The sequence below is a fragment of the Clytia hemisphaerica genome, unplaced genomic scaffold (genome assembly GCF_902728285.1).
Source record: "Clytia hemisphaerica strain Z4C2 unplaced genomic scaffold, Clytia hemisphaerica genome assembly, whole genome shotgun sequence".
Classification (NCBI taxonomy): Eukaryota; Metazoa; Cnidaria; class Hydrozoa; order Leptothecata; family Clytiidae; genus Clytia; species Clytia hemisphaerica.
In genome coordinates, this window is record NW_027103728.1 from 1,729,719 (window position 1) to 1,743,979 (window position 14,261).

At 35.4% G+C, this 14,261-nt stretch overlaps 3 protein-coding genes across 4 annotated transcripts in view; 2 read left to right on the top strand and 1 right to left on the bottom strand.

Annotated features, from left to right (window-relative positions):
* LOC136804983 (choline dehydrogenase, mitochondrial-like) overlaps nucleotides 1–14,261 on the top strand; it is a 291,737-nt gene that overhangs the window by 233,096 nt on the left and 44,380 nt on the right. The gene's annotated exons all lie outside the window — the stretch shown is intronic.
* The window catches only part of LOC136804980 (uncharacterized), a 39,869-nt gene that overhangs the window by 24,961 nt on the left and 647 nt on the right, over nucleotides 1–14,261 (bottom strand). The gene's annotated exons all lie outside the window — the stretch shown is intronic.
* On the top strand, nucleotides 7,025–10,267 carry LOC136804897 (uncharacterized). The gene has a single exon (XM_067061407.1). It carries the CDS (start codon nucleotides 7,025–7,027, stop codon nucleotides 10,265–10,267), a length of 3,243 nt encoding a protein of 1,080 aa, XP_066917508.1.

The window sequence follows — 14,261 nt, forward strand, 5'->3', positions numbered from 1 at the left end:
TCAAGATGCACTTCTTAAAGAAAATCTTTCACCATGATATTTCTCCAGGAAAATGATTCATCAAAATGTTTTTCTTAAGAAAAATCTGTCCTCTAAGTATATTTTTGAAGGAAAATCTGTGGTTATAATGTATTTCTCAAAGAAAATATTTGATGAAAATATATTTCTCAAGGGAAATACTTGATAATCTTTGATCACAATTTTTTTCTCAAGGAAAATTTTTGCTTTTTCTCTAGGAAAAACCTTTATTATAATGTCTTTCTCTGGAAAATCTTTGAGCATAGTGTATTTCTTTGGAGAATTCCTTGATCATAATGTTTTTCTCAGGGAGATTCTTTGAGCACCATGCATATTTTAGGAAATTCTTTGATTATAACGCATCTCTCAAGAAAAATCTTTAATGATAATGTATTTCTCAAGGAAAATCTCTCCTTGAACTCTATTTCTCAAGGTTTGTTCTCAATCATAATTTATTTCTCTAAGATAATAATTGACCATTGATCATATTATTGCAGGAAAACCTTTGACCATGATACATTTCTCAAGGAAAGTCTTTGACCACAATGTATTTGCCTAAGAAAATATTGACTATGTTGTATTTCACAAGGAAAATATTTTTTTAAACTCTATTTCACTAGGAAAATCCTTTATCATAGCATATTATTCAAGGAGAACCACAAGGATATATTTCCCAAGGAAAATCTTTGCTTAAACTCTATTATTCCTTTAGGAAAATCCTTTATCATATGTATGTCTTTTTCTTGAAAATCTTTGATTATAATTTATTTTTTTGAGAAAATTCTTTGATTGTGATGTATTTTTCAAGAAAAATCTTTGAACATGATGAATGCCTCAAGGAAAATCTTTCCTTGTACTATAATTCTCAAGGAAAATATATCCCCATAATATCCTTCTCAAAGAAAATCTTTGACAATGATATACTTCTCAAGGAAAATCTCTCCTTGAACTCTATTTCTTAAGGAAAGTTTTTGATCATAATGTATTTCCCTGGGAAAATAATTGTATTTCCCTGGGAAAATAATTGACCATGATTAATTTTTGTAGAAAAATCTCTACTTAAATACTATTTTGTCTAGGAAAATTCTTCATCGTCATGTCTCTCTCTGAAAAATAGTTGAGCATAATGTATTTCTTTGGGAAATTCTTTGATCATAATGTATTTCTGAAGGGAAATCTTTGATCATAATGTATTTCTGAAGGGAAATCTTTGATCATAATGTATTTCTCAAGGAAAGTCTTTGATCCTGACGTATTTCTCTGCGAAATTCTTTGAAAATAATGCATTCCCAAGGAAAATTTTCCATCGTTACATACTTCTCGAGGAATATCTTTCAAAAGGTATTTCTCTTGGAAAATCTTCGAAGGTAATGTATTTTCCAAGGAAAATGTTTCCCCATAATGTACTTCTCAATAAAAATCTTTGTTCATGATATATTTCTCTTGGAAAATCTGTGATCATAATGTATCTCTCAAGGAAAATTTTTATCATATTGAATTTCTCAAGGAAAAGTTTTTTATTAAAAAACATTTCTCAAGGAAACTATTTTATCATAATGTTTTTCTCAATGAAAATATTTGATCAAAAGGTTACTTATCTTGGAAAATCTTTGTTCATTATATATTTCTCAAGGAAAATCCTAGACCATAATGTATTTCTCTGCAAAATGTTTTGATCATAATGTATTCTTCAAGAAAAACAAAAGTCTTTCCTCAAACACTATTTCTGAAGGAAATCTGAGATTATAATATTATATCAATCAGCAGCTTTGACTGTTATGTATCATCTATTGTTTAGGTAATTCTGAAAGAAAATCTTTCCTCGAAAATATTTCTCTGTAAAAATATTTGATCATAATGTGTTTTTCCAAAGAAAGCTTTTGATCATAATGTAATTCTCATGGAAAATCTTTGACCATTGTGTATTTCTCAAAGAAAATATTTGATCAAAATGTATTTCTCAAAGAAAATCTCTTCTTATTATGTATTTCTCTGGGAAAATCTTCGATCATACTGTATCTTTAAAGGGAAATCTATTATCACGATGGATTTCTTAAGGAAAATCCTTGATCCTGATGTATTTCTTTGGGAAATTATTTGATCAAATTGTATTTCTCAGGGAAAGTCTTCAATCATAATTTATTTCTTTGGAAAATTGTTTGATCATAATGTATTTCTCAAGGAAAAGCTTTGATCGTAATTTATTTCTAAATGAACACTTTTGATCATAATGTACTTCTCGAGGAATATCTTTGATCAGTTATATTTAAATTAAAGAAATACCTTATAACACCAAAGTAAGTAGACACATAATCAACGGCCTTGAAATTAACACGCAAAAATATAACACAAAATATCAAAAATCATATTTTCAAATATAATGGCTTAAAATGATTACATCAATTTCTCTGTTTCAGTAGTTAGAAATGATATCTAAATAAAGTAATAAAAATCTACTTTGGAACAAGACACAAGTAATATATTTCTACAAAAACCATCATTTCAACCATTTTTGACAACCTTACTCTACAGACATAAATGGAACATTTACTTTCCCAAAAGAACATAGATACGAAACAAAAGAAAAAGGCACAGATAGATAAAAGACAATCAACAAAGATACAAACAATTAAAAAAATGGCAGAGCCTAGAGTTAGGTGTGGCCTTGAGTAAACCCTTTTGCTATACTCACAAGTCATCCATCATCTTCATCAGAAATAATGCTGCAGATATTATTTCAAAGAATGAGAAAAGAAAAAAATTGTAGTTAATCATCTGTCAAAGTAATCTTTTATTAATCATCAAATTCATGAAAATAGAATTTGTGTTATGAGACTCTGCATTAAAAGTCTGTCACATGAACAGCATTAGTCTGCTCAATGTTTTTATCAAAATTAGAAAAATATTCTTATAAAAAATATAAAAATTCAGTTAAAAATCGTTTAGTTTCTTATATAAAAAATAGCTTCAAAATTTCATTTCTTTTGTATATTTAATTACTTTATCATTAGCAAATCATCACTTCACATCATCATTTATTACCTCACATCACACTTAGTATATTTTCTTTTGTATTATATAATGACTCTAGGTTTTTCTCACTTAATGATTTTATAATTGGGGAGCAATTATCTCCTCAGATTTCTCTTTTTTTTTACTCTCTCTCATTTTTTTCATTCTTCTGTGTTGAAACATTGTAGAGCAAGGAGCTCAATTCTTTGTTGACATGTTGTCAGTCAGAGTCAAACTTAAAACTTATTAAATTGGTAAATGGAATTTGCTGAATTGAATTTTTAATAATAATTTGCATTTCACTGTGGATTTACCCAGCTGGTAATCCACTCATTTCACTGGTCATTTTCACAGCAATCACATTGGGCCAGCCGGTAAGCTTTTTGTTTGCATTTCTCACTTTTTGTTTTCTCTTCTCCTAGTCTTAGGTTGGCTCAACTTTAGGCTCTACATTTGCCCTTTTGGCACAGGCTTCTACCCATTGCTGTCCTAGGTTAGGTTAGGTTAAGACTTAGTAATTTTTTCTAAGATTCTATCATACTTTTATTCTTTCATATGATTTTCTGTTCACTCAAATTGTTTCAAATTAGTCTAAGTTTCATAAATCAATTATCAATTTAAAGCTCCTAATTTGTCATTTAGTCACTATTTTCATTTATTTTATCAATTCAAATACTTATTATTCCTTAATTTATTTTCATTCAGTTTGAACGCAAAGATATCAATCCTTCAATCAATATCTTGTTACAAACCCCCTCAAGTGTGTTGCACTATTCCACATTCAAACGGAGCCACACCCTCCAATCACACTCAACTCAATCAACTTCATCAATTCAGCCAAACATTTATGTCAAAGAGAAATCTTCCTCGTATAAACTATAAGGAACTTCACAACACTGGTCGGAGTAGTATCCACGTCGAGGACCATCTTTCCAGTCAACTTGCAAATCTTTCACTTCGTGAAACCATCATGCCTTCGTCAAATGAAAGCACCATCAATAAAATCAAAGTCCTAATTGCAGCTATCAATGATGCAATCGATGAGACACCAATCAATGGTTTGACTGCCACTGAAGTCGATCCAACCATTTCACAAATGAATTCAAGACGAGATGAGCTGAGACTCCTGTGCATAGAATCGAACCTAGATGATCAAGATGACCTCATTCTATCAGCCCTGAGAGCAGAAACATCAATCAAGACGTACAATATATCAGCTCGAGATCACAAGTCCAAACTAAATCTCGCCAATACCCAAGTGACATCACAAACAACTATCAGTAATGAGAAATCTATTGCATTCAGTATTGAGGTTATGCAACAAAATCTCTTCGAAATCAATTCAACTATCACTCAAGATCTTCAAAAGTTGGACGATAAACAACTTACCCAACTCAAGGACGAATCATCCAAACTCTCCGACAATCTTGACAGGTTATCCATCAAGTACGAGAAACTTCTTCAATCACCAATCACCGATAGTGATGCTTCAGAAGCCATCATGAATATGGGTGCACTTCTCATCAAGCTCAACTCGAAAAAACTCGACTTCAATACTGCTGTCCATCGAGAATACACCAAGAGAGAACTGGAGAAAGACCACAGTATGACTAACATTAAAATCAAGCTCGACAAATTCTGTGGGTATGAATCACCTATTGACTTTTATACTTTCAAATCGAACTTTGAGAAATTATATATCAAATCAACTCCTTCAAGCTACTTACCTGATCTTCTCAAAAACAATCATCTTGGTGAGCCAGCCATCACTCTCGTTCGAAGTCTTGACAATATCAATGATATTTGGCAACGTCTAAAAGTAGCTTTTGGGGATTCGAGAACTCTTCTAACGAAAAGACTTCAGACACTCAATAAATCTGAAATCGCCAAAAGTCGTGATCCTGAAAAACTTGTCATCGCACTCAGCAAGTTCTCAAATATCATTCGTGAAGTGATGCAACTTGCTCACAAACATCAAATCGAAGACAATCTTTACTTTGGAGAGTCACTTCCACGCCACGAATATACCAACAACTCGGTGAGGGTCGTCTCACAAGATTCTTGTCAAGCATCAGCGATGATGAACTCACTCCAAAACAAAATTGGGGAAAGTTGCTAACTTTTCTTGAGAAAGAGGAAAAGCTGAATCAACAAAAAGTCAGCATTCAAACTCAACGTACTAACGAGAAGAAGGATCCACCTCAAACAAATCAAATTCCAAAGAAGAAGACATTCCTTGGCAACCAAAACGATCCAGTCAAATGTCAACTGTGTGGAGAAGCTCCATCATCATCAGAACACATGGTATCAAATGGTCCAAATGGTTCCAAGATCGTCCAATACTATACATGCAAAGATTTCGTCGAGAAGAAACCTGCAGCTCGTCTAGCAATCATCAATAAAAAGGGATTCTGCACTCAATGTCTTCTGCCAGGTGCTGACGCATCCAAAGGAAAGCACTCTGATGGTCGATGCCAGAGGGACTTTACATGTCCACACCCCAGTCACCACCAGTATACCATCAAGAAACATGTCCTATTATGCGAAGAGCACAAGGACAATCAATCAAATCAAGATATTCTCGATCGGTTCAAGTCTAGATTCATGCGAAGTTCACACCTACCAGATTTCGTGAAGCAAATCAAACTGTCATTCCACTCTTCATTCAAGTCTGATGTATCACCTCATGATGATTCAATCACTGAAAAGGGAATCTATCTGCTTCAGACAATTACTGTCAATGGCAATAGAGTCAACATCTTTTACGACAATGGTTGCTCTGACTTCATACTATCAACCAAAGCTGTTCAACTTCTTGGATCATCAGCCATCAAATTCAGTAGCGAATCAATCAACATTGGAGGTGTTGGAAACACAGCCACTGTATCTTCAGGAAGCTACAAAGTCAATCTTCCACTTCAGGATGGAAGAATCGTCACCCTCTCAGGAATCTGCTTGGATCAAATCACATCAAACTTTCCCATCTACCCACTCATTGAGGTTGAGAAGGACATAACTACCCACTACAAATCATCAGGAGGAATTGATCCTCTACCCAAACTACCACCTCATGTTGGAGGAGAAGTCCACTTGATGATTGGTGTCAAGTATCTGCGCTATCATCCAAAGCTTGTTCACCAATTGGATTCTGGATTATCTATCTATAAATCTTCATTCATCAACTCAGACGGAGGAAGAGGTGTCATCGGAGGTCCGCATAAACTCTTTACCGAAATTCACAACAGCTTCTTTACGTCATCAACAGCCTTCTTTATTAATAGAGGAAGGTACTTATTCAACAATCCATCAATACTTGGTTATCAGGAAGAACAACTGCTTCTTGACGATCAGAATCACTCAGATGTCCATCTCACACATCAACAGCGACTGTTCGAACAAGTCGAGTCTACTGGTTGTGAAGTGTCCTACAGATGTCCATCTTGCAGAACGTGCAAGGATTGCAAGCACTTCGACCAATACCAAACAATCAGCTTGAGGGAGGAAGTGGAGCAAAGCCTTATCAATGCATCTGTCACCATCAATCTGGAAACATCAACTACAACAGCCTCACTTCCATTCATCTCAAGCCCAAATCGCCTAGCTGCCAACAAAGATCGTGCAATGAAAACCTTCAAGCAACAACTCAGAAAGCTGAACAACCCATCCAATATCAAAGACAAGCAAGACATTTTGGATTCGGAATCGAAGCTTCAGCAACTCAATTATGTCGAATACGTTGAAAACCTCCCACAAGACGTTCAAGACTCACTGCAAAACCATCCAATCCAGAACTTCATTCCTTGGCGTGCTGTGTGGAAGGGGAATTCGGTAAGCACACCTTGCCGAATTGTATTTGACGCCTCTCAAGCTACGTCCTCTGGTTATAGTCTTAATGATCTCTTGGCCAAGGGTCGTAATAATCTAAAATAAACTCCAAGAAATCATCATCCGGTGGTCAATGCACCGAGTTGGAGTTCATACCGACGTGAGAAAAATGTACAATACAGTCAGACTCAACCAATCAGACTGGTGCTACCAACGATACATTTGGGAAGAAAACCTTAATCCTTCGAAGATACCCAAAGAAAAAGTCATAAAAACAATTATATATGGCGTTCGATCGAGTGGAAACCAATCTGAGTATGCATTACGAAAGGTAGCCGAATTATCAAAAGATCAATATCCAAAAGCCAACGAAGTGATACAGAATGACGTCTACGTAGATGACTGTATCACTGGTGCTCAATCAATCCAACAAGCCCACATTTTGGCAGACGACATCGAACTCAACATCAACAAAGGAGGATTCCAACTGAAATGTGTTTCTTTTTCTGGAGAAAAACCGTTGGAGAATCTCACAGACGATGGAGAGACGATTCACGTTGGTGGAATGCGATGGTTTCCTAAAGACGATATGTTATCACTCAATATCAGTCAACTCAACTTTGAAAAAGTCATAAAAACAATTATATATGGCGTTCGATCGAGTGGAAACCAATCTGAGTATGCATTACGAAAGGTAGCCGAATTATCAAAAGATCAATATCCAAAAGCCAACGAAGTGATACAGAATGACGTCTACGTAGATGACTGTATCACTGGTGCTCAATCAATCCAACAAGCCCACATTTTGGCAGACGACATCGAACTCAACATCAACAAAGGAGGATTCCAACTGAAATGTGTTTCTTTTTCTGGAGAAAAACCGTTGGAGAATCTCACAGACGATGGAGAGACGATTCACGTTGGTGGAATGCGATGGTTTCCTAAAGACGATATGTTATCACTCAATATCAGTCAACTCAACTTTGCGAAGAAATGTCGTGGTAAAAAGCCATCAAACACTGTCAACATCATTCCTGCCAAACTAACTCGAAGACACTGCGCATCGAAAGTAGCAGAAATTTTTGATCTTACAGGAAAAGTCACCCCAATCGTTGCTGCTATGAAGTTGGATCTACAAGAACTGGTTCACCGAAAACTCGACTGGGATGACAAGATCCCAGATGAACTAAGACCATTGTGGGAATCACACTTCGACCTGATGAAGGAAATCAACAACCTCAAATATCAACGTGCTATCATTCCTGAAGATGCAATTTCTCTCGACCTGGAAACCATCGATTTTGGCGACGCTAGCCAGTCAGCAGTATGCTCCTGTATCTATGTTCGTTTCAAGAAGAAATCAGGAGGCTCGTCATGTCAACTTGTCCTATCCAGAACACGTGTTGTACCTAAAGGAATGTCACTACCAAGAGCCGAGCTCTACGCAGCTTTGATTAACGCCTACACAGGAGAAGTTGTTCGTAGATCATTCAACAAGTATCACAAGAATGCAATCAAACTCACCGATAATCAAGCAAGTCTATTCTGGATCACCAACGACGAAAAGCCTTTGGATCAATGGGTCAGGAATCGAGTAATAGAAATCCTTCGCTTTACGACTGCTAATCAATGGTATTACATCCAATCTGATAATAATCTTGCTGATATTGGAACTCGAAGAGGCGCATCCATCAAGGACGTTGATGCTGATTCAGCATGGATCAATGGTCATCCTTGGTTGCAACTCGAGCATAGCGAATTTCCCATCTTCAAACCAGACGAAGTCAAGCTCAAATTCAACCCAGGTGAAGTCGATTCACACGTCTCAAAAGTCAATGATGTCGTCAAAGATTACTATGCTTTCTCAAACTATCTAATTGATCCCAATCGTCACTCATTCACAAAAGTTGTCAGAATCATTGCATACGTCATTCGTTTTTGTCAGAACATCCAGAAGAGAATTAAAAATCAAAATTGTGTTTATCAAGCAAACTTGTCAGATGAGGAAATTAAGGATTCAGAGCAATATTTCTTCAGAATTGGGACAAGAGAAGTACTTCAATTCATTCAGCCAAAGAAATTCGACAAGATCACTCAAGAAAAGAATGGTATTCTACATTATACTGGTAGAATTCTTCCATCAGATGAAGTATCAATCATTGGAAAATTCACCTCAACAATGAAAGACCTCTCAAACGATACCTTCTGCGTACCTGTACTCAGCAATCACTCACCTATTGCTTTCAGTATCGCTCTCGACATTCACTGGAACCATCCCATTTGCCAACACACTGGAGTTGAAACGACAATTCGATATCTTCTAAAGAAAGCCTACATTATCGAATATCGGTCCATGATCAAGCTCATTCGTAAAAACTGTCAAAGATGTCGTTTCCTAATGAAGAAATCAGTTGAAGTTGTCATGGGGCCCATATCAGAATCAAATCTGACAGTTGCACCAGCCTTCTATGCATCACAAGTTGATCTGTCCGGTCCATATTTATCCTTTTCACCTAGTCACAAGCGCACAACTGTGAAGATTTGGCTTGTTGTTATCTGCTGTTCTACAACCTCAGCTATATCTATTAAAGTGATGGACGATTATTCTACTGATTCGTTCATATTATCATTCACTCGATTTGCTTGCGACCATGGATATCCGAAGAAGCTCTACTGTGATGGTGGAAGTCAACTGATCAAAGGATGTAACAACATGAAGTTGGACTTTGTCGATCTTCAATCCAAATTACATCGAAACAAAGCCATCGACTTTTCTATATGCCCAGTTGGCGGGCATAATATGCATGGAAAAGTTGAACGAAAAATCCAAGAAGTAAACAAATCGTTACAGAAGTTCATCAACAATCAGCGACTATCACTCATGCAATGGGAAACGTTAGCTGCTGTCATTGCTAACTCAATCAATGATCTGCCAATTTGTGTTGGTAGTAAAACTGATCTGGAGAATCTCGATCTGATCACGCCTAATCGCCTACTCTTGGGACGTAATAACGAAAGAAGCCCCATCGGTGACATGATTCTATCAAACAACCCTTCAAAGCTGATGAGAGACAACGAAAACGTCTACAACAGTTGGTTCGAATCATGGTTACTCAATCATGTTCCTCAATTGATGACTCAAAGCAAATGGTTCATAAACGGTCATCAATTTCAAGTTGGAGACATTGTCCTCTTCAAAAAACACGATTCATCATTGTCGAAAACTTATCAGTATGGTATCATATCCAAAGTCGAAATTGGTAAGGATGACGTTTGTCGTAAAGTCATTGTACGTTATTGCAATTCGAATGAAAATGTTTGTCGTGAAACGTTTCGCTCTGTCCGAGAGTTGATTTTGATTCATTCTGTTGATGAGTCTGATTTATTGGAAGAATTAGCAGAGAAATGTTAAATGAGTAAATGTTTTGGTATTTGTAAAACTCAAATGAAATTTTAAAACCTCCTTGGGGGAGTGTCACATGAACAGCATTAGTCTGCTCAATGTTTTTATCAAAATTAGAAAAATATTCTTATAAAAAATATAAAAATTCAGTTAAAAATCGTTTAGTTTCTTATATAAAAAATAGCTTCAAAAATTTCATTTCTTTTGTATATTTAATTACTTTATCATTAGCAAATCATCACTTCACATCATCATTTATTACCTCACATCACACTTAGTATATTTTCTTTTGTATTATATAATGACTCTAGGTTTTTCTCACTTAATGATTTTATAATTGGGGAGCAATTATCTCCTCAGATTTCTCTTTTTTTTTACTCTCTCATTTTTTTCATTCTGTGTTGAAACATTGTAGAGCAAGGAGCTCAATTCTTTGTTGACATGTTGTCAGTCAGAGTCAAACTTAAAACTTATTAAATTGGTAAATGGAATTTGCTGAATTGAATTTTTAATAATAATTTGCATTTCACTGTGGATTTACCAGCTGGTATACCACTCATTTCACTGGTCATTTTCACAGCAATCACATTGGGCCAGCCGGTAAGCTTTTTGTTTGCATTTCTCACTTTTGTTCTCTTCTCCTAGTCTTAGGTTGGCTCAACTTTAACTTTAGGCTCTACATTTGCCCTTTTGGCACAGGCTTCTACCCATTGCTGTCCTAGGTTAGGTTAGGTTAAGACTTAGTAATTTTTTCTAAGATTCTATCATACTTTTATTCTTTCATATGATTTTCTGTTCACTCAAATTGTTTCAAATTAGTCTAAGTTTCATAAATCAATTATCAATTTAAGCTCCTAATTTTGTCATTTAGTCACTATTTTCATTTATTTTATCAATTCAAATACTTATTATTCCTTAATTTATTTTCATTCAGTTTGAACGCAAAGATATCAATCCTTCAATCAATATCTTGTTACAAACCCCCTCAAGTGTGTTGCACTATTCCACAAAGTCTGAATAAATAATTTGTTAAAAACAAATAAAAATTATTTCCATGGAAATTTTTACTCAGACTTGCATTTATAAACTCTGGGGTCTTACTGACAACCACCTCTAAGCCTATATTTATCCTTCAAAAGAAAGCCTTACACCTTATTACTTTTAACAACTCTTGATGTCCCTCTTCTCCACTCTTTTCTGACCTCAAAATTCTCAAGATATTTGGCCTTGTCAAATGCCTTAATATATCTTTTGTCCACAGATTCCTAAATAACAAATTACCCTTTGACCTTCTGGAGTTTTTTAACTTTATTCAGCTTGATGCTGAAGACGAAAACACTCAAAGTACCAGAGGAGCATGTTTGAAACTACTTTTTGTTCCCTACTACAGCACCATTACCTTTGGAAACAAATCTTTATCTAAGTTTTGCATTATACATTGGAACAGCATCCAGCGATCTTACCCAAATATTACCTTGAGCTCATCTGGTTTCAGTTTTGTTAAATCTCTCGCCCTTACTCACTGTCTTGGGAGATACTGAGCACACCCTCCCCTACCAAGAAAGTTTAGCAAACTTTATTTTAAAAAAAAACTTAAATAATATAAATACTTATAAATAATTTACAAAGTGTTATAAACGCAATCTGTACTTAGGTGGCCGCAGACTATAAGGCGGTCTCCCTCCATATATTTTTTGTGCATATCATCACTTGTATCTTTTCTGTAGTGTTAAATGGTAAATAAATACTTACTTACTTACTTACTAAAGTTGTGTTTTTGATTACAAGCCAAAATGTTTTGGATCTACATTAAATGCTTTGGATCAATTTCTGAAAGTACTCCCATTCAGTTTAGCTCTGAGCTAAACCTTCAGAAAGGTCATAGGGAAAATGCATATATTGGATTTTGATTTCAACTAATACTAAATAAATACCCCATAAAACCAGTCCAGAATACAGTTTTTGGAGATTGTGTGTTGTTGTTCAACATGCATTGAGTCCTACAAAAGGTCCATTTGTCCACCCATGAAGGCATTTTTTTCCAATCAATGGCCAATTGAAAACCAATTAAGTAATCGATATCAATTGGATTGATATATCTTAAGAATCGATTGTTTAATTGGATCAATAAGATCGATATCATATGGTATCAATATAATTCTAAGATTGATGTAGTCAGAGATAACACATCATTTTTCTATGAATATTTCGGCCAACTGGCCTTTTTCAACATAAAAATGGATTTATTTGACAAGGTTTATATACTAATTCTATATACACAAGGGAAAAAAAATTATAGGTCTATTGACAATTAAAAAGTTCATCTGAGAATAAAAGTTAAAAAGGCGTTAAAATGTAGATTGATAATTTGATTGGATCAATGTAAGATCGATAAGTAATCCATCTTTTATCGATCCTTCTTACTTCTTGGAGTACTTGGAAGTAGTTTGACGTTCTGTGGCACCCACTCATCTCGTCAAGACTAGTGCCATGTGTGCAATACTGTTTGTCTCAGCTCTCCTCAAGTTTGTATAGCCTGAAACAAGAGGTTCATCCAGGACAATATGCAAGTAACAATAAAGTTTTTTTGAAATCAGCTTTTTTACATTTTGTAAGATTCCTCAAATCTTTGGGTAAACAATTGAACAATTTTGGTCCCTGCATACGAATGGATGCATAGACTTGGTGTTGAAAGGGACTTCTCCTTATCATATCAGGGGGATGAAGCACTTCTTTCCTTGTCTCTCATTGAAATAGCTGAAGATGCCCCTATTCTCTATTTCATAATCAATTGCAATATTTGGAACTAAGCCTTCTAGGATGCTCCAAGTATAGATGATAGTACATCTTTCCTTCTGTCGTTGCAATGAATACATTCCAAGCTCCTTCAGTCTTTCCCAGTAGCTCAATGCTTTGACATCCGTGATTTGCCGTGTAAATGATCTTTGCATAGCCTCAATTCCTTGAATCAGGCTCATTTTCTGTGGGTTCTAAAGCTGGGAACAAAAATGGGGGATGATTAACGACTTCCACAGTCTTGTCATCACTTCTTTACTTCTGGATTTAAACGTTCTTAAAACCCAGCCGAAAAGTTCTGTTGATTTTTTTATCATACCATTGATATGCTGCTTGAAGTTGGTATCATCTGTTAACACTACACCAAGGTCTTTCACAGCATTCACAAGAATTGAAGAAAAGTAATTTAAACAAAGACATAAGATACTAGCAGAAGCTAAAAAGAGAGAAAAACAATGATTGCACTTCAGTCGTATTTGAGGCTCTTTTGACATCAATATTTTGACTGTTTTGTAAGGCGAGGAGGAAACTTTCCAATAAGGTGTATTTGCTATCATCGACTGTGATCCAATGCTCTAATGGATCCTCTTAGGCGGTCATCGAAAAAATGCTCTGTTCGCGTCGCATTTTTAAGCATGTCACACGGCTTTGCACAATGCAATTGGTTCTTTTCGCATGGAGACTGGCCTACACTGCACAAAGTTGCCCTTAATTAGGAAAATTCATTGTAACGTTGTCAGTTTTTTCAAAGGAGAATGAACACTGCGTTGACATCATTTTTGACGTCAGAAAATAGAAACTATTTTTTATTGCTTTTCGCCTTTTTCGCTTTTTTTTTTTTTTGCATAAAGCGGAAAAAATCAATCGAACTTGAAGGAAACAGTTAATGTTAATACGGTTAATAACGGTTAATAATGACTGTTTTTTTCGGGCTGTCCGGCTGCTGTACTGTGAAATATTGCCCTCTGTCAACGCAACAACCTTGCAAGCTCAATCGTTACTTGGCCTCTGACAATATTACTCAATATAACCCTCGCAAACCTGTCATTATTGTATTACAATCGATATCTGATATATTGATTGGTCATTCATTGATCGGAAAAAGTTATCAGTTATCGATTGGCAGTTACATCAAAATGCCTCGAAAATGTCAATATCAAAATTGCGTAATCAGAGAACGTATGTCTCGCTCATTATAAAGAGGCCG